At 36.7% G+C, this 19707-nt stretch overlaps 1 protein-coding gene across 9 annotated transcripts in view; it reads left to right on the top strand.

Moving 5' to 3' along the window:
* Positions 1-19707, top strand: part of TBC1D5 (TBC1 domain family member 5) — a 316933-nt gene that overhangs the window by 218182 nt on the left and 79044 nt on the right. For all 9 annotated transcript variants that reach the window (XM_038126951.1, XM_038126953.1, XM_038126952.1 and 6 more), the window contains one exon: positions 18828-18970. In XM_038126951.1, the coding sequence (XP_037982879.1) occupies positions 18828-18970 (143 nt within the window). The remainder of the gene's footprint in view (positions 1-18827; positions 18971-19707) is intronic.

The raw sequence follows: 19707 nt of genomic DNA, 5'->3' as shown, positions 1-19707 counted from the left end.
AGGAAAACAAAGAAAATGCAAAATAAAGTTAATGCAATACAGAGGATTCAATAAAGAATACAAAATGCAGAAGTTAATACAATATGTTAATTGTCTGCATGCATCTGCTATGTTTTGTGATGCATATTTTATTAGAAATTAGCATTAAAATTATGCATCTTTTTGATAGAAATCAGAGCTAAAGGAGATATACATGCAGAACTAGGATTTTACAGTGTGACAGGTATTAGGTGTGTGCATTTCCTGAGTTTTAACTGTGTAACTTCAGATTTTCTCTTTGAAACATCATTCTTCTTTTCCTTGAATGAATTATGCTGGAGCAGTTTGGCATGGTAGTGAAACTCCATGTTATAACTAGACAATAAAGAAGTCATTAAGCTCCACAAAGTTAGTATCTGTGTACCAGCTAGAAGTTCTGCAAGTTCATTGAACCTGTACTTAGCCCAATTTGTAGGGCAGGTTGAGGCTATTTGCCTGGTGCCTCCTTGGTTAAAACACTTGCTCTGGCCTCAGTTCACAGAAACACGTCATGATTGCAGACACACCAGTCACAGCTGCATCATCATCATCAGTAAGTACAAAATTGCTAATAGCTATGGAACATGTTCCAGCATAGTCATCCTCCTTCCACTCCAAGTTTTAATCATCCATGACACACAAATTTATTAGCACCCAAGTCACCTATATCCTTGCCATTAGTAGTTTACTTACTGTCTCAGTAAATCTGCATTTGACATAGTTAATAATTGGGCATATATCTGTGCAATGGCACAGCTGACAGCAATCAGTTCAATGCCTCTGAGTTTTAATACTCACATTTATCAACATTAAATCAAAGGGAGTTTGGAGTCAAAGGATTATATACAGGGCATAACCTCCAAAATCTCAAAAATTTTACGCACTGTTTTGCTTTCTGTAAATTCCAACTGCTTTAAAAGAAGTTTGTCAAATAATTTCAAAGTTTGGTTTGTCCCTTTGTGTAGCAGGATGTCTACCTTCAGGGCAGTGATGATGAATCAGTAGTTTCAGTAAAAGTTCAGTAATCAGCCAGTGAATCTGAGAAGTGTCTGATACCTGTGGAAGAGAAGTTTGTGAGTAGAGAAGTCAAGTGGTGAGGTGGTTTTGACTAGGCATAGTAGAGGAGCACTTTACAGACTTTGAAGTATTAGGCTGAGAGAAGTACAGTGGGCATAAAACTGGTGTCTTTTTTTAAAACTTATTTGTTATATCCAAACTTAATTTCTGTAAAATAAAATCTCTACATTTGGCCAGTCAGCCTTCAAAGCCAGTGGAATTGAGGCTAATACTGTGCACTATCCTCACCTCAGATAGTCAACTTGTTCCTTTCTTGATGTGTGTGTGTGTGTATGTGTAAAATCTGTATCTCTGACAGACACATTTAAATCAAAATTGTACCATTTTGTCGTTTTCTAATACTGATAGGACAGCTGATAAATAGGTATTACCCTCACTAATTTTAAACTGTGCTAAGAAAAGAATATCCTTTATATGAGTGAATCTCAGCCTTTGGGTTTGATGTGTGAAAACTCCATCATTTTATGTGTTATGGTATTCATGATAAGATTATTCACAATTGTTTTATCACAATAGTAAAATACTGCTTTTTAATATAAGAATTTCTCTGATAAGGTTTTAATGTATAACACTTGATGAAAGTTATTATGCTTATCTTCCATAAAGAGAGAATAATTATATGGGACAATAATTTGCCCATGGCTGTGCTTCCCAGTTCGTAAATTGGTGCTTTATCCTGTGGGTTAAATTTGTTTTCATAGGATGGAAGTGCTTTCAGTTCTTTTATTCTCCATACTGTAGTTCTTACTGTCCTCACCAAATGCTTTTCTAAAGTTCATGCTGGATTTAAAAAGTAATTTATTACTAATGATTGGACAGAATCAAAGCTCCCAAGACTCCACAAATTCTCACAAAGCCAAGCTGAAGTCTGAGATGATGTGTATTTTCTGAAGATAATTTTATGCAGACAATTTAACAGGGAACTTGGATCTGATTGCTCCAATCATTTTTGTGGTACAAGTTACTTCCTTCAATTACAAGTGAGGTCTTAGGATATAAACCTCTTTGAACTGGTGTGTATAAACCTCAGACTTGGAGCTTCTAACACAAAAAAATGTAAAAGATGATGCTGCAAGGATAGCCTCCATTTTCAGTCTCTGATTAAAATCAGAGCTGTTGCTGAATCAGCCTGGTTGGGACATCAAAAGCTTGCAAAACTCTCTGTGAACAGATCCTTTAGGGACCATGCCAGTTCTGTATGAAAGTAAATGCCATAAATTATTGGTATCCTGAACAGTGACCTTTCAAAAGCAGGCAAGGGATCACATATCTAAGATTGTGGAATACCAGCCAAGACAGTAGGAAAGTTTATCATAATCATTGGCAAGTCTTTTCACAGCATGGTTCAACTGGCAGAGATAGATGCCACCTCCTCAAAGTATGCATTCTACCTGTCACAGCCAACTAAATGCTCAATAGCATAATTACCTCAAATAAAATACCTCCTACATCCCAAACAACCATAAGCAATGACTAAGTCACGATGTGCCTCAAGAAGTTGTTGAGGTTATCACAAACCAGTTTGATCTGTTTTAGAGGGCTACTCTGTTCCTACAAGCTGAAGGGAACATTTCAGTTCTTCTAGCAAGAGGCTTTCAGTGCTAGGTGCCATGCTGCCATGGTTTAACAGGCAAATTATTTTGCTCCACTAGCCCAGATGCAACACCAGATATGTTTCTGGCTTCTTACCCTCCAGGTACGCTGTGGCTTCGTTATCCTGCATCATGGAAGAGTACGGTCAGATAAATTAGCCTTTAGAGACAGCTAGCCTCCAGCCCTCCCTTTTCATGCCTCCCCTTAGGGATCATTTATCCTGTATCTGATCACATCTTTGCCCACATCTCACCTTCTCCAAAACCCAAGGAGCAGCCTGCAGAAGAGCCTACCTGCATTCCTGGAAATGCTTCCTTCACTTCTAGCCCATCAGACTGATGCTCTCCCCATCTACATTTCCTAGTCGTAGGAAATGCCAGAAAATTGGGATGCTAGATTCTTTTGCAGTTGCCTGAAAACAATCCTATGTCCATTGTGTCCCTCTCACATTAGCTTTGGAAGGCCAGAGGTTCAGAAAAAGATTCTTCTCAGAAGGAAGTTAAAATGCAGTTTTAAGAAAACTGATCAAAGTCAACAGAATTCAAATTAGTGTCATTTTATGATACATATTTCAAATGTAGAAGTATGCAACAGATTTTCTGCCAAAGTCAGAGAGGGATTTTTAGTTCCACTTTTTTACCCTGAAATTTCTGAGAAGCATACCAAAACTTGGATTCTTTGCTGGAGGAATACTTCTGTTTCACAAAAAGCAAATAATAGAAAGTAATTTTTTCATTTCTGAAATTAAGCACCTGTTTGAGTAGGAGAGCTGTAAAACCTGCTGTATTTTTCATTGTCGTGGGTTTTGGTCTGTATATAAGTGTATAACAATTTTAACTTATAGTTAATTGTACAACCGTTTTAACAATAAAACATTGAATTAACAAAAAAAAAAAATTGGTCTAGGACTTCTAGCCAAATTTACAGTGCCAGAAATAATCACAAATCCACATATACTTAGTAGAAAGTTTCTGAAAATACTTAATGCTGTCTAAATAAGATAGAAATGGAATAGAAACATCCTCCACTGTCTCTCTGCAGTATTGGCTCTAGCTGGGACACAAGAGTTGTTTAAAGTGTGTGGAGCTGTAACACTTGTACTCGGGGTGCTCATATGGCCAGTCACAAACATGTGTGGCAATAAATGTTTGTCCAGCTCTCAGGAGTGCCCAAGCTCTCACTTTCCCTATCCCACGTTGTCTTGCTGCACATGCCAAAATCTTTTCCTAGGACAGAGCTTCTTCCTAGCATAAAGGTTTAGCAGACGATGACTTTGGCCAAGGAGGAATGATTATGGCCTCACCTGATCTGTCAGAATTTCAGGCATAGGTCTGAGTTGACATTGCTTTTGGATAGCACCATTTTTAACTCCTCTTTCATCTTTCTAGTTTGCTGTGAATATTGAGTAACAGTACTGGCTGAAAATGTAGCACAGTCAACTAAACTGTGTCCAAAATTTGTGGTTGGTTAACAAGTAGAAAACAGATACATCATCTTAATCATCAGACTCTGTAGCCTGCAGTCTCAGTGTAATCACAATTGTATTTTTGTAATGGCCTGTGAAGTAGAAAGCAGATTTCCATCTTGGCAAAGACAAGAACATATCCCACGAGATCTGCAGTTCTGTTCTCTCTGTAAGGATATATCTCCAACTGCAGGGTCTTCTCTCTCTACCCCAGAATCCATGTGGTGACCAGGGGTGGAGTTCTATGGACACCTGTGGAGAGAGCAGTCAGTTCAGCTCTGAGCAAGGGCACAGGCTGCTGCTTTCACCTCCCATCAGTATCCACTGTGGATAAGGAGATAACTAAATCCTTGCCACTGTCATGGGGCAGAGTCCCCAGTGTCCAAACTACCCCTTAGCTTATATGACTTGGTCTCCACAGCTTCTATGAAAAAAATCCCCACAGGTACCTTGTTTCCAGCTAAATCTTTTATTACCTTTTGTGTAGCCTTCATCTCTTCTTTCTTTCCTGCACGGTATTTATTTCTCTCCTTGTTTTCCTGTTTTAATTATTTACCTCCTTTTATACCCAAACCCCCTCCACATATGAATGTCTATGTGCACAGATGGGATTTCTAGGACAGTCAGTATATAATTTTCCACAAACACTGTTATTTTAAAACAAACTCAATCATCTCAATCAAAGGGGCAGAAATGGAAAAAATATTTTAGGTGTGGGGGTTTTTTTTCAGTTTGAAAAGTGGCTGGCTGTTAAAGTTGGTACATCTGATGAGAAGCAGATCAAGTCCCTCCCTTTTGACAATAACTTTATTTTGCTGATATAGGCCTATTAGTAGTGAGGTGTGCACATCGTTCTTACGTGGACATTTGTCAGCAAGCTTTATGCCCAGATGTCTTGTAAATTAAATTCTTGTCATTAAATAACGAGTTAAATTTAGTTTAAAATATTACACCTGCTCAGAGTCCTCTGCCTATTTTTATTCCTTTGCAATTACTTTTATGGTTTTAAATGATGTCTCTGTCTCCTCACAGTGTGTGAAAGATCTATACAGATGGAAGATGCTGACTATAAAAGGAAAGCTACTGTTAGGATAAAGGTATTGGAAAAACAGAGGGAAAATAGCAATTCTTATTGTTCTTTTTAACAGTAGCTGGTGAATTTCTACAATACTGTGGGTTTTCTTTAAGTTATGTGCTACTTAAAAAACTTCTTTCATAGTGTCATTTTTTTTTATTTCCAGGAACTTTGGTTATTGCTTCCACCTCTCAATTTTGAAATATGTAAGCACACTTTCATGAGCTGTATGTGTGGCATCCTTGTGCAGGAAGATGCCAGTTCTTGAGTGCTTCCCACTCCTTTTAATAGGGACTAACTTGTTGATACCTAACTGTGGACAACTAGACAAGTTTGGAGTTGTCTTTGATTGCAAACATTTTGATTTTGACTGACACGCTGACAGAAACACATTTGCGGTAGCTGATCTGCAAGAAATGTTTGAAAAGCGGTGAGACTGCTGCTGTGCTTCCAGGAGGAAAGCAAGGCAGCCCTCCGTTATTAATGAATTTTTTCAAGCTTCCACTTGTCTTAGAGATGGTCTTATAGAGATGAGCAGTTATTCTCATGAAATAAAGGAAAGGATATTTAGAATAAGCATTGGTTTGTGTTTTAAAAAGGTGGCTCATAAAAATTGTCACCTTACTTAGCTGTCAGTTCAGCTGACCAACCTGACAGGAGTGCTGCCCCAAGGTCCCTCTGCTTGGAGAGATATATTTCAAGCACATGGTAATATGTAACTCATAGGTGTATAAAGTCCTAATAGAGCATTTCATCACATCTAAATAAGGGTAGGTGCATGCTGTCTGAACAGTTAACCACAGAAAACATTGAACACTAGACATTTGACACTAATTTTACTGGTCAAATACTCCCCTGAAAGAAGTCTGCCCTGACGAGCCGCTCACAAGGCGCCTTTTGCAGAAGGAGCCTGGCTTGATGGGTCGTGGCATAAGCTACTTGACATTTGTCCCCAGTCAGACCGGATGCCACATGAAAAATTTACTCAGGCACGGGGCTCCCAGGAATAAACATTTCTCTGGTGTTGCTCACCAGGGACTCGGCAAGGTGAGCGGAACTCCAACTTGTCACGGATGCTCTGTTCTGACAAACATAAGTAGATGCTAATGGCTAAATCGTGACAGAATAAAGTCCCACAACCATATGGCTAATTGCCACAACAATATCTTCAGTGTTATTAATCAAGTTTTCATAGTGTGCCATGATAATTGGAATAATTAGAAACAGCCTAGGCATTGCTTGCCTCTGCCGCACACACTGCAGACAGGGACCTGGAACAACCACAATTGCACTTTCTCTGCAGCGTTGCTTAGTGCTTTCCTTTCCGGCAAATACTGTGGTTAATTAATGAATTAGCTGTTTGCCACCAGAGTCTTTTATTGCTAGCAGGGCTTCTTCAGGGGCACATAGGTAACTAAATGAGACCACTAAGCCCTTGTGCATCTCTGAAAAGATGCAGAATTCCCATAAGGCTGCAGCTACACAACACAAAACTTCACAGTCAGAGGTACTTCTGTTTCACAGAAGTTGAAGCTTATATCCTTGCACTTAGAGAAAGGATAAAACAAACTGAGAGTGTGCATTTTTTTGCTTAACAGTTTAAATGAAAACAAGACTCTGGATAACAGTGGTGCAATTAACTTACCAAGCAAAAGAAGTTAACTCTTATTTGCCTTACCCTGCTTAGTAATGAAATTGGGCTCCAGACATATATTCTGCCTTGGAACTAAGGTTGTAAGTAAAGTGGTGATTCACTGTTATTTACACTAAGCATCTAAATCATCATTGTGTGCTACCTATTAGAACAATTCAACAGGAGTACGACAGCAGGGAGGAAACACTTGTGTTTCCTTGGTGCATGCATCAACATGTAGTTGACTGGTCACTAAAACTGGCAGATTGATGATGATGATTCTTTTCACTGGATGTAAGAAGGCATTTAGCCAGACTAATAGATTGAAATGGACTGCTGCATGTATGGCCTCTGAACAGCTTCTTAATTTAGTTTTAGAGCATGCAATAGATGTAGTATTGAATTCAGTGACGATATAAATCTTCTCTCCTCATTTTAAAAAGTAAATAAATTTCTTCTTTGGAGCAGAGATCCACAAAGAGATTTTGCAATATTATATACATACTTATAAAGAGTTTTGCAGAAATTAGGCCCCAGTTCAGGTGGTAGGTAGGAATTCTATCCATTTTGGGTTTATTGCTGTTTAATTTTTACTCTCAAGAGGAAAGTATCAAGTGAGGTTTTGCATCTTTTTTCGGTATCCTAGTATCTCTACGCATTTTTCTCACTAGTTTATTGGTAAGGGTTTTATTTATTTCTCGTAATCTAGTTGTACCCATGTTCATATTCAGTGTAATTAGGAGGACTTTTCCAAATACTAAAATAAAGCTTCTGCAAAAGGTATGTTTAGTAAGATTTTGTTGAAGTTATTAGTCTTCATTTCTGATGCCTGTTCGGTTATGAGTATGACTGCCAAATAACATTTTTATTTTCTTCATATCAAAGTATCATAATTTCAATTTCTTCTGTTGTAAAATCAACTGAAAGATTATCACTTTTTAAAGGCCATGTCCTTTTACTTCAGATATGTTTGACATATATTCATGCATTTTTATGAGATAAAGGAGGCAATCTGATATATAATTTAATTATCTTAAAGTTACCAGTTTACTTTATAATTCATATTCTTGGATATATTGCCATCCTTAATTTTACCACATGTTATGACCCACCCCTGAAGGCAAGGGTAACTGAGTTTCCTGGTAATTGATCCCTTGGGTTGGATTAGAGTGAAACGATACTGAATGACTGGTGATTTTTTATATTTATATATATACAATGCAGGTTTATTTTGGAACAAGTATATTGCAGTGGAAAGGAGGTATGTAGAAGTTTTGGCTATTATCTATAGAAAATATACTTCTTATCCATATAAAAATATAAAGATATCATTTCAAAAAATATATGAGTAAAAGATGGAGAAAGGATAATAATAGATAGTGGAGAGAAAAGACATCACCACCCACGGATCCGGCATCTTGTTTGTCTGCAGCCTTGATCCATCAAGGCTGGGGAAATCCCATGAAACACAGAGTTCAATGGGTTTATTACATTCTGGTTCAGGTGGGAACGCCAGGCACCTCCCTGGAGGGAGTTTTACACTGTCTGTTCCAACACTGGGGATCATGTGCAGTGGTCTGGTGGAAGGCCCCAGAAGTGAGTCTGGGGGTGCTTTGGGGTCTTTGATGGGTGTCTTATGACACCCTCTAAGCCATGCCAGCTGCCTCTGGTGCCAGTGTAACTGAGCCAGTTCTGCCCCACAGGAAGGGATGAACACCTTCAGGCCCAGCTGTGAGCATGAGTGTCCTGATACCTTCCCTGGGAGGGGAGATTGACAGCTGGCCCAGCTGTGTAAGGGAGGACACTGGCAGGATAAACAGCATAATTCCATCTCAGCAGCACCTGCTTCTCACTGGCCTTTTCCCTTATCTGACTCAAACCCAGCTTGTTGCTAAACCAGTTTGTGGTCAGTTTGTTGTCCTCATCCTCTGGTGGTGGGTGCTCACCTTCCCTGCACCTGGGCTGCTCTTATGCAGACAAGAGGATCCCCACCACACACCCAGACCTCTCCTCCTTCGGTCCAGGGGTGCAAACCTGGCCTCAGCAAAGCCCCTGTAGCTTTTCCAAATGGGCAATTGCTTGAGCCATTAACCATCAATGTTTCAGTCTCTGACACCACCCCATGGCTCAAATACTTTGTTATTTCTCTCTCCAAATCTTCTCCTGTGGTGGTGATTTTCACAAAGCAGACCGAGAAAAAAAAAAAAAGAAGAGAAAGAAGAGGGATAGTACATATCATTGTCAAACACAGTGTGACTATGAAAATTAAAATACAACAGTAGGCATCAGGAGAATAATCATAAGGTATGATTAGGGTGCTAAAATCATCTCTCTTAATATTAATGCTATTATGAACACAAAAAATTGGAGCGAATACTCGTACCTTCAACTAGGCTATCTATGAGTAAAAAGGTCTCATGCAAAATCTCATGCAGACACATCCTTCCAAGCCCATACTCTGTGGAATAAAAGTGGTAATTCACAATGTAAAATTTGGGTTCCATAAATTATTAGAGTTATATGCAAGCTGGTATTCTGTCCATGTCTTGTTTACAGTCCATGGTTGTCCTTCCTTCTGGTCTAGGATGGGGAACTCAACAACTCCCCATGTGAAATTTTCTTTCATTAAGATTATTTAGTTGACTGGTTAATATCTCTGGAAAAGGTAGCCAGATTGTCATAAATCTAAAGTCTTCTGAGGCAGAAGTGGGAAGGTTAATACATGTTCCTTAATTTGTATAATTCCTAATACTCATAAATCTGTGTACTAGCTCCCAGGCTAAATTTGGTTGATTCACTGATTCCCATTTGATTGAGACAAAATTCTACATCCATAAGAAAAATATTACAAGCTTTTTCCACACCTTTTTTTTCCACAGTAAAATGACAACATAAACTTCGTAAAAATCGAACTAACAATACATAAAAGAGTCTATCTCATATAATTCTACTAATATTTGGTCTCCCAATAAGTTGCTTGTGATAAAAACACAAAAAAACCCAAGAATTAATAAACTGATAATACAAGCAGTTATGGGGGCATTTAAAAGCTTCATTGGTCCTATGCAGCTCGGTCTTGTCTGATAGGAGGTTCCTTAAAAAAATAAGAGTCAGTTTGACCTACTGTAGACAAATTATTAAAAAGAGACCATCCCGGAAAACCTAAAAATTTCTTTTTTATCAGCTGAATTTTCTGTTACACCAAAAAACACTTGTGATGGAAAAGCAGGATTAGAGAGGAAAAAAAGACTAACAGGGATTGGTAAACTGGTTATAGACTCACAACAGACATGTTCTCCTGTGGGTTTGAATACAAAGTGTAGCAATTCCATTCCTGGACATAGGCAGATAGCTTTTGAAGAATTTAAAAGAAATTAGATCTCCTGAAATTTTTAAAATGTTTTACTTGGCATACCAGAAAAAAATAGCTCGTTTGGTTACACATTTCACTACAGGGTAACAGAAAGATGATTCAATTGTAGATTTCAATTTTTTATGGACAGAAAAGACATTTTATTCAATTATGAAAGAGAGGTCTCAAAGATAGATTATAAACTTTATAATATTTTATTAGTGCTTGTTTGTTTACTTTGGAGCTATTAACAAAATTATCTATCTTCCTTTTATTTTAAAATGCACATATTTTTGATTAAGTCTTCTAGAGAAAAATGTACTAATGCTATAGAATATTTGACAATATGGAACAATGAAATACTATAGACTTTTAAAGAGAAATTCTACAAAAGGATGATATCTTTTAAACCTACTGCATACATCTTGAATCAATGGATAAAGCTATTAGCAAATTTATTTTAACATCTTAAGAACTGTGCTTTAATTGCAACACTGAGAGTTGTTTTTTCTAATATAATTTCTCCACTTTAAAACCAAATTTAATCATTGCTGTTTAAAGATGGAAAAGTTGGGGGGTGGAGTTCCTAATTGCTAATAGCTGATATCAGTAGGAACTTCACTAATTTAGAAGTGCCTCTTTTGTTTCAATAGGTTTATTGCTGCAAACAGTGTTTAAAATCATTCACCTGTAATTATTTTTGTCAAAAAAAAGAAAATGTTTTTGCTGCTCTGCAGCAATTTTCCAAACAAAATGCACATGCATCATCAGTATTTAGGACTGTATGTTTTAATTGCACAGAGGGAAAGAACATTAAGAATTCAGTAGGCATCTTCAGGTTCCTGTATCTTGCTCTTACTATTGCAGATATTGGTCATTATATTTGGGGTTTACAGAGTGTGAAGATGAAGATGAGATGAAGTCCCATACTCTGTGCATTTAAGGGGTGTTTATCATTGATTTTAAAGTTTTTCCCAGTATAATGTAGCACTCCCCTCCTGTCATTCTGGTTTGTCACCATAATTTTATCAGGCTGATCTTTGCTCTTTAAATCTGAACATTGCCTGAACTGTCTCAATTTCGTTGTTTCACAGAAACACAGAAATATTTTTCAGTCTTCTTCCTTTGAATGAAAGCACAGTTTAGCCCAGATAACTGCTAAATAAGTCATGATGTAACAGCTAAATTCTTCATCTTATAACTTGTATTTTGGCCAAAGTGAAAAAACATGTGCCTTAGCTTTGATCTGTGATATTTGTTGTCAACTTGACCCACCTTTTTAAAAAATTATAACACATGCCTAGAATTTCTGTCCTTTAAAAAAATCAGCAATGGCTGAAAGTATGTTATCTATTTCATTGTGATCATTCTTCCTGTTGGTAACTTCTGGAGTACAACATTGTTACCCACCCTTCATGCTAAGGAATGGTCAGTAAATTGTTTTAGTCCAGTAACTGTTGTATTTGCTGCAAACACAGGCTGGCAGTGTCAGTGCAGTGCTTGAATAGCTGTTAATTACTAAGCCTTTATAAAGTGTTATTTAACTGAAATACTAAAATTGAAGTGTTTTAACTTGTAGTGATTAGGAGGAATGAAAAAGAAACTGAACAGTGTACTTTTCTCCCACTGCAGAGAATTTCTTAAATTGAATGCTACATTCAGTGCAAGTCTCTAATCACTTAGAGTTACATCCACAGTATAAGTTTGCACCTAAAGGTCCAGTTTCTCCCATCTGCCCTGCTGAAAACTTAGGAAATTTCTTTCTGTTTTCTCTTCTAAATCGATTCAAGTTCCTAGCTCTGTTTTTGAAATTTAGTGTTAAAGGAAAGCCAGTGACTGACCACTCCTTATGGTATTTCTGTGTTTCATGGAAACACAAAAATGTGTGCCTGAAAAAGGTTTCCAGAATTAGCTGCTTCATCATCCTTCCAGAGATCAAGGTGAGGCTGGCTGGCTGTAGTTCCTTGGGTTCTTCTTAACCTTTTTGAGGATAGGAGTGACATTTGTTTGGTTTTTTCCTTTAAGTGCATTTCTGAGTATATTAGAATTAGTCTGGCTTAAAACTGCAGTAAGTGCTTTTGCAGAGAAAGGTAAATCACAGTAAGAAGGAAAGGTAATTGTTAGGAATTCATTTTTTTGGAAAGAAAAACCTTCATTAATAAGGAAGTGCATAGAGTTTTCCTGAAACACAAATAATTTTTCTTAAATGCAAAACTGAGCAATCCTTGCTAGGAATCTGAAAGAAATCAAATGGGAAAGGAAATAATACACATAAGCACTAGATGCCTGTGTCACTTTTTAGTAAAAAAAAAAAAAAAAATCAATCTCTTAAAGAGATATGCTAGTCACTGTTTGATAAGGTAACTAATATTAAAATGTTCAGGATATGTACAGTAGTAGGAAAGAAATGTCAATAGAGCATATCAAAACCTTTTTCCCAAGTTGAAGGAAGGCAACAAAGTAAACTATGTACAATATTCTTGTTCATCACTTAGCCTGAATTTGAGTAGATTTATATTAATAAATAAGTGTTTATCGTCATTATTCTTTAATTTTAAATGCTTCTTTTCTAACAAGAAAACTTATGGTAGATCTGAAACAGATATAATCTGTAATGTAAATGTCTGGTTTCTTCTTTATTTGAATTGTTATCAAACACTGTAATTTTTATCTTTGCATTAAGACCCTGGTTTCTAAACTGTGGAACAGAAAGTTTGTGGATATCATCCTTTTTAAGGTTGAGGGTTTTTAATATAGCTGTGTAAAACTTCAAACTGTATGGATGTGAATGAATTGAATTGAATTTGAAACTAAATTTGAAACTAAAATTTGAAACTAAAACTGGAAACCAAATAACTGACTGTGTATCCACCCAGCAGTAGGGCCATGATTACTGTATTTGGTGCAATGATCCACCAAATCTTCATGCAGCCAGTACAGGAGAAGCTGGGTGAAGTGAACAACCTTGATGGGAGTCCAGGACAGGACAACCCCACCCAGATCATGAGCATATTAAAGCATACGTGTCATTCATGTTTGTAGCAGAATATTAAACAGATACACATAAGAAGGATCTTTTTATATACTCACTATTCTCTCTAAGGAGAAGCTGAATGATGGCACATACTTTCTCCCTCCTTATCACACATACTTTTTTACAATCAGCATACACTGCTGGAGACAATGTGGTAGAAATCTATAATATTTAAATGTTTTACAGCCTAAGGAAAATCTGATCATCTTGTCTGCCTTCTCAAATGACAAAGGCCACATAATTTTATCTAATAAATCCAGAATTAACATTTGAATTTATGGTTGAAGTAAACACATCTTCTAGCAAGATGTCTGTTTTCATTCCCTTCACAAGTTAAGTAGATTAAGGCAAAAAATGGAGCATATGCTGTAACAATATCACACTGTACATCATTTATGGGTAGTGTGCATATGAGGGTATGCCGTGTGTAAAATTCTCAGTGTTTAAATCGAACACATTAGAAGTCTCTGTAAATCCCTGAAAGTCTGCTGAGCTTTCTACATAACTTCTTATACCAGTTTTTTTGGCTTTGTAGGGATTTCACAGGCTTCTTTCTCTTCTGACAAAATATTGGATTTTAATAAGGTTTTGTTTATCTTAGAAATGCCATTTGGTTAATTGTGACACTTTGCTGTTTTGCCTTTCTTCTCATCTGTGATCATTAAGAGTTCCTCATTCACCATAAGCAGTACTGCCCTTCCACAAAAGCCTTGTAGAAGAGTATCTGAAAGAACAAGTTGTGATTATACTTCAGGCATGTTTCCTTCTCTGTCTTGTATGATTTGAAGGTTTTATTAATCTCTTTAGGACATTCGGAACAAAATCTTGAACCAAATATAGCCATGGTGGTTTTAATAAAAATGAGATTTATTAAGGAAGGAGATGGAGCACTGGAGAAATGGGCTGTGTAACAGGTCTAAGCTGCAATGCTGCTAAGGCTTGTCTTGATTGGTCTCCTTCATGTCACTAAAAGAAAGTGAACTACCATAAACATCCTCTGCTTGAACTTCCCTGTCTCCCCCCTGCCTCTTGCAATTACCAAATCTATGAGAGTTTCTGGAATCAAATGTCTTTTTTTGAGGGTGCTTTTGCTGTATATTTCCTTCTCATCCATGCAAGTGTTGATGAGCGCTGCTGTAGGAGCAATACCCCCACTATGTTACCCCTGGGTGCCTCTGCAGGAGGTACCCAGCCTACCTCATCTGCAGCCCACCCGTGCCCATAGGTTAGAAACACAGCCTGAAATCCTAGTGCAGGCACCAAGTCTGCCCAGAGTAGTGCTTTATGGTGGCATTGAACTATTAATGTCTTCATCTTTTGTATAATTTGAAGTTCTTTTGCAAGTGTTATACAAATGTTGCTCCTCATCCTTTTTCCATATCTTATTTTTGAACAGGCAGATCACAGCTCAAGTCTGTCTACCCTTTCTCCTAAATTATTGACCATGACTTTACATAGTAAATTGCACTGGCTACAAATGTTTGCTTGAACATAATTCATGACAGAGTTTAAAGAGACAGAGCTTACATATCATTTTCTCAGCTAGTAAACAACTGATGTTAATTTTGGCATTTCTCAGCTTCCGAGTGCTTAGTTTTGATAAGATGGTGTTCTTTTCAATACTTAAAGTCCATTTAAATAATTTTCTTATTGAAAAAAAAAAAAGGCAGCAAAACTTGCACTGAAAATGAAATTACATCCTGCAAAATCCTACTGACCCTCCTTTCTCTGAAAGACCTTGACTAGTCTTGCAAGCATTGGAAACCAGAGCGCAACAGCATCCTCTGCCACCACATCCCCCAAGTGACAGTAGCCATTGCAGGGGATGATTCACACTTCTTCCATTTCCCATGCAGGGAATGTAGAATGTGTAGCTGGGATGAAGCACAGGGTGGCAGATGCATTCTTGGGCTGGTGGCAAGAGTTAGGAAGAAACAGAACATGCTCTGTGGAAATCTTCACTCTGTTGTTTTTAGGTCAAATGAGGAATTACCAAATTTGGGCTTCTCTTTTTTATATATGCACAGTAAAAAGGAAGATACCAGAGACCTTGTTGTTTCGATTCTAGACCTTAGTGAAATGCTTGCGGAAAAAACTAAGTTAAGCACGAGCAAAATTTTTTTAGACTTATTCTAATGAATAGTATCAATGAATGAAAAAAAAAATCAAGCCTTGAGCAGATGCTTGGAGTGGAAATTATACTGAACATTGAGTTTAGCAAATGTATAAATGACTGAAAACATGCTCCTAACAATAGACTTTTCTAGGCACCTTGTTTTCAACTTGTAAATCCTAGATCAAGGCATTTAGCTTCAGAGTGATGCTTTCCTGTTTCCTGTTGTTACAATTTTTTCTTATTCTTTCTGATTTCATTGTGTTATTTTGGCCTCATAAACATTCCTAAACTCTTTGTTTTGCCTCATTTGTAACTATTTCTTCAGCTTATTTAATTTTCTGAAAAAGAATTCTTTGCCTCACAAGAAGACTGAGAAGATATGCAACTAAATATATGGAACACTCAACATAAGTTTAAATTTTGATGGTTGGGGAATTGTCCTGTAAATCTCATGTCAAAATGGTTTTGGTATTAGTTAAAACTAGTAAAGCTGGATCATTGCCTTCTTTAATGACTTTACTAGCACAGAGTTTTCTCCTGCTTTCCCTATATTTTAAGGTCATTAATGAATCATTATCTATTGCTAGTAATTACTGATCTCTTGAGAATATGGGTTTAATTATATAGGAATCATAAGTGGAAGATACAGTTACATATTCTACAATGTAGGTAGTAGTACCTTGGTGTATTATGGCTTTAAAGAATCTGGGGTTTTTTTGTAGATTTTAATTGCTAAGTGTGCCTGGTAAAATATGAATTATTGTATTACCACATGTGATAAAAGGTATACTGTTGTGAGTTTCACAGTCTGCAGGTGTAACAGATGTAAGGCAAGATTAACAGGACAGAACAATAATTAAAACACAGACAGCCATCTCAACAAAAAAAAGTGGGGGGAGGAAACAAAAAGAAAGGGTTTATCATGTGCAATGCAATTATTAAGGGTGTCTTAAATTCTCTGCAAATACTTGTAAAAGCAATAAAAATGTGTTAGTTTGAAAGACAGCTTTTCAGTGTGGACACTTTGTTAAGGAATTAAGATCTTTTTTTTATGAATATAAAAGCTGAGTGAAGTCCTGCCATATGGCAGCATGGTTCATAGGCAATAGGGCCCTCAGTTTATAGATGCTGCGAGCTAAACGTTGCTGAAAAAAAATAAGAGAGCATTTAGTATATATGCATTTACAGCAGTATGAATTCCTTACTCTTTTTAAGACAGGAAGGTTCAAATAATTAACAGCAATATTATGGTTGCAAAAGGAAGTCCAGTTGTTCTTCAGCAGTCTACATCTGTGAAACGTGATACCTCTGGGGAATGAGATTTAATTTTCCCAGGAGAAAATATAAAAGCAGGAGAAAAGAAAGGAATGACTTCTGCTCAAGCAGAATAAACCTGCATCTACAAACGATTAACACTGCATAATGAAGTAGTAAAGAAGCAAAAGAGATTTCTAATAAAGGACTAATAACAAATCCCATTACACCATGGTGTATTTTTTTCTCTTGTAGTGTATTAGACTCTTAGCAAGGCTTTTGAATGAGACTTGGTAGTTGCAAGCAAAGTCAGCTCAAATGCTTCAAGCTTTGCTGAGATTTCTTGTGTAACAGTTTGTGTTGCTGGAAAGTTGTGGTTTTACAGGTGGGAGGAGTTGCTAGTGCAGGTAATGGGCTTCATGCGGAGTCTGAGTAATGTTTATGTCACCATAGGGTAACAGTCTCCTGTAGGAAGGGCACTGCAGGGTAATGTGCCACTATGGCAAAACCCCTTAGGCAGAATAGACATGGTATTAAATGCACCAGCTAAGCCTTGCTTTTGTGTAACAGTTCTGATTTCTTTTTCTGAGGTCTCAAAATAAGGATTTTGATCAGAGAGGGAAATACAGAGATTTTGTTTTGTCGTAGCTAATATTGGGACTTCTGTAATTACTGTACTAACAAAAAGTTAGGAGACCATAGAACATAAATGTTTGATATGAGAGTGAAACGATGCTGTCTTTTGAAATCATGTATTTTCACTTTTAAAAGGGAACATATCTTGCAAGGAAAAGATTCTATGTAGTGATCTCTACGTGGATATTTTTGTGGATTGTACATATGGTTCCAGCGGCATGGGGAATAAAAGTTTTGTGAACACAACCTTCACTCACAACAGTCCCTTTGAATTTCTTTTATAAGAGACTGTCTTTTAGTGCAGATCGTTACTATCTTCAAAGCTTGTGCTAGACTGGCATGCTGGAATTAATTTGTCCAGTATTTTCTTTATACTGGAATCAGAAAAAGAAAGCCAGTAACAAAACCCTGGATGCCTTAAACCAACAATGACTTCTGGAACAAAAGTGGTTAAACATGAATTCTTATGAGTGAAACTAATCTTGAACAAGAAATTTCTAGTTGCCTTTTTAGAAATTTTTGTGAGTTTTAAAGAATGACTTAATTTGCTTAGCAGAAATTTGCAATCAATCTTTTCTTGCCACTGAATAAACAGATTCCACATGCGTAGCTATTTGCATATCCCAGCTAAAAATGTAATTCATTATTTTTAAGTCCATTTCGTAATAACTATTTCAGGATTAATGTTACTAACTATTCTTTAGCTCATTCAAATGTGACCTTAGATAATCCTACCTAAAAAGATACAAAGCTAGTGGCTCTGTTCTGGAATAGGAAAGAGAAGTGCCTTTCCTGAGGTCAGCAAGTAAATCAGTGTAAGAGTCAGAACTAGAAATTAGAAATCTAGAGAAACAGTTTTCTTCTTCTGCATCTCAAGCTTCCAGCCTGAAGCAGATATTGCATTTAATATAATAAATGTTCACATTTTGCTAGGAATGAAAACAGCACAAAGATGAATAGGAATTAACAGTATAGTCTGCATGAAGATTATCACTAAATCTGGTGAAGATTTAAATTAGATTTAATGAAAATAGCATCCATAGCATATTTTATATGAAGTTGCAAACACTGTCATCCATAACAGGGAGAAAGCCCCTTCACAGTAATTGTGACCTGGTCCATTTTAGTTGCTGTTTGGCATCTGCTTCTGAACTGGTTTTGACTTAACTGGGCTTTTCAGGGCTTCTCATAAAACACTGGCTTCACCCTCCTGGTTTTGCTGTTCCAGGCCATTCTTGCATAACATTTTCTCCTGTTCATCTTAGGTCACTATCACATTAAATGTTCCAAAATGTGGTATATGGGATTGATGTATTTTGTCCTTTGAGGGTCACCCACATAATAATATTAGTCAGTGAAGCTTCTGCAGTCTCTAATGTGTAATTTCTTTGATGTAGATGCAGTAACATTTCCACAAATACAATTAGTTAAGTCTGTATCACAGATCTTGATACTTTGCAGAATTTTCTGATAAATTGTTTAGGACTGTAGCTGATCCTGGGATATATGTCCTGACTTTGCCATACTTGGTAAAATGGAGAAATACAAATCATAACTTTTTCCTTTTTTTTCAGGCGATGGGTAAGGCTCCTGTTTGGACGTGAATTCCCTCTTCAGGATCTTCTGGTTGTCTGGGATGCTCTGTTTGCTGACAGCATCACCTTGAATTTAGTTGACTACATTTTTGTAGCCATGTTGTTGTATATCAGAGATGCCTGTAAGTATCAACTATTTTAAAATTTTTTTGAAGAATGCAAACCTATTCTTTGAAAGAAAAAGAGACCTTAAAAAGGCTAAATTTCATTGTGACTTTTTTAACATATTGAAAATCGTTCCAAATACTAGGAGAAGAGCTATTTATTATGAGACATGGCCTGCTGTATTTATGAAACAAATTGTATCTTGGAGTTAAATGCAGGTTTGTTTTGTGAGTAGTTTGTGTTTTTACATGGAGTTGCAGATTTTATGTGCTCTAAGTGATACAGGCAAGTATAGAGCTCCACCTTCTGACGAAGCTCATGAATTGAGTAAAGCTTCTGTGTGTCACTTGAAATATTTCTATGCTGTTCCCCTCTGAGAAAAAAGAAAATGTACAAGACAATGGCTCACAATTTTTGAAGAGATGTCCTGAAGAAAACAAAGATGAGTAGCTATTGCAATTACTGAGAATGTTTATTCTGTGCAAGAGGGGCATCTTAAAAATATTATAATTTATTTTATTTCCATTCAGTACACCTGAAATTTGTGGACAGGTGAATTCTTATAATTTAGTGATGAATAATAATATTAAGTTTGGACAAACAAGCAACCAAGAAAATTTTGTTAGCTTACATATTTGTAAATGGGAGGAGAAAGATACATTATGATAATTGATTGAGGCATTTATTTCTGTCCTATCAGATTCTGCAAAAAATTCTGTATGCATCTGATGCAACAAAGTATGCACTTCACAGC

This window comes from Motacilla alba, chromosome 2 (assembly GCF_015832195.1).
Source record: "Motacilla alba alba isolate MOTALB_02 chromosome 2, Motacilla_alba_V1.0_pri, whole genome shotgun sequence".
Taxonomy (NCBI): Eukaryota; Metazoa; Chordata; class Aves; order Passeriformes; family Motacillidae; genus Motacilla; species Motacilla alba.
This window is presented reverse-complemented; position numbering and strand designations above follow the sequence as displayed.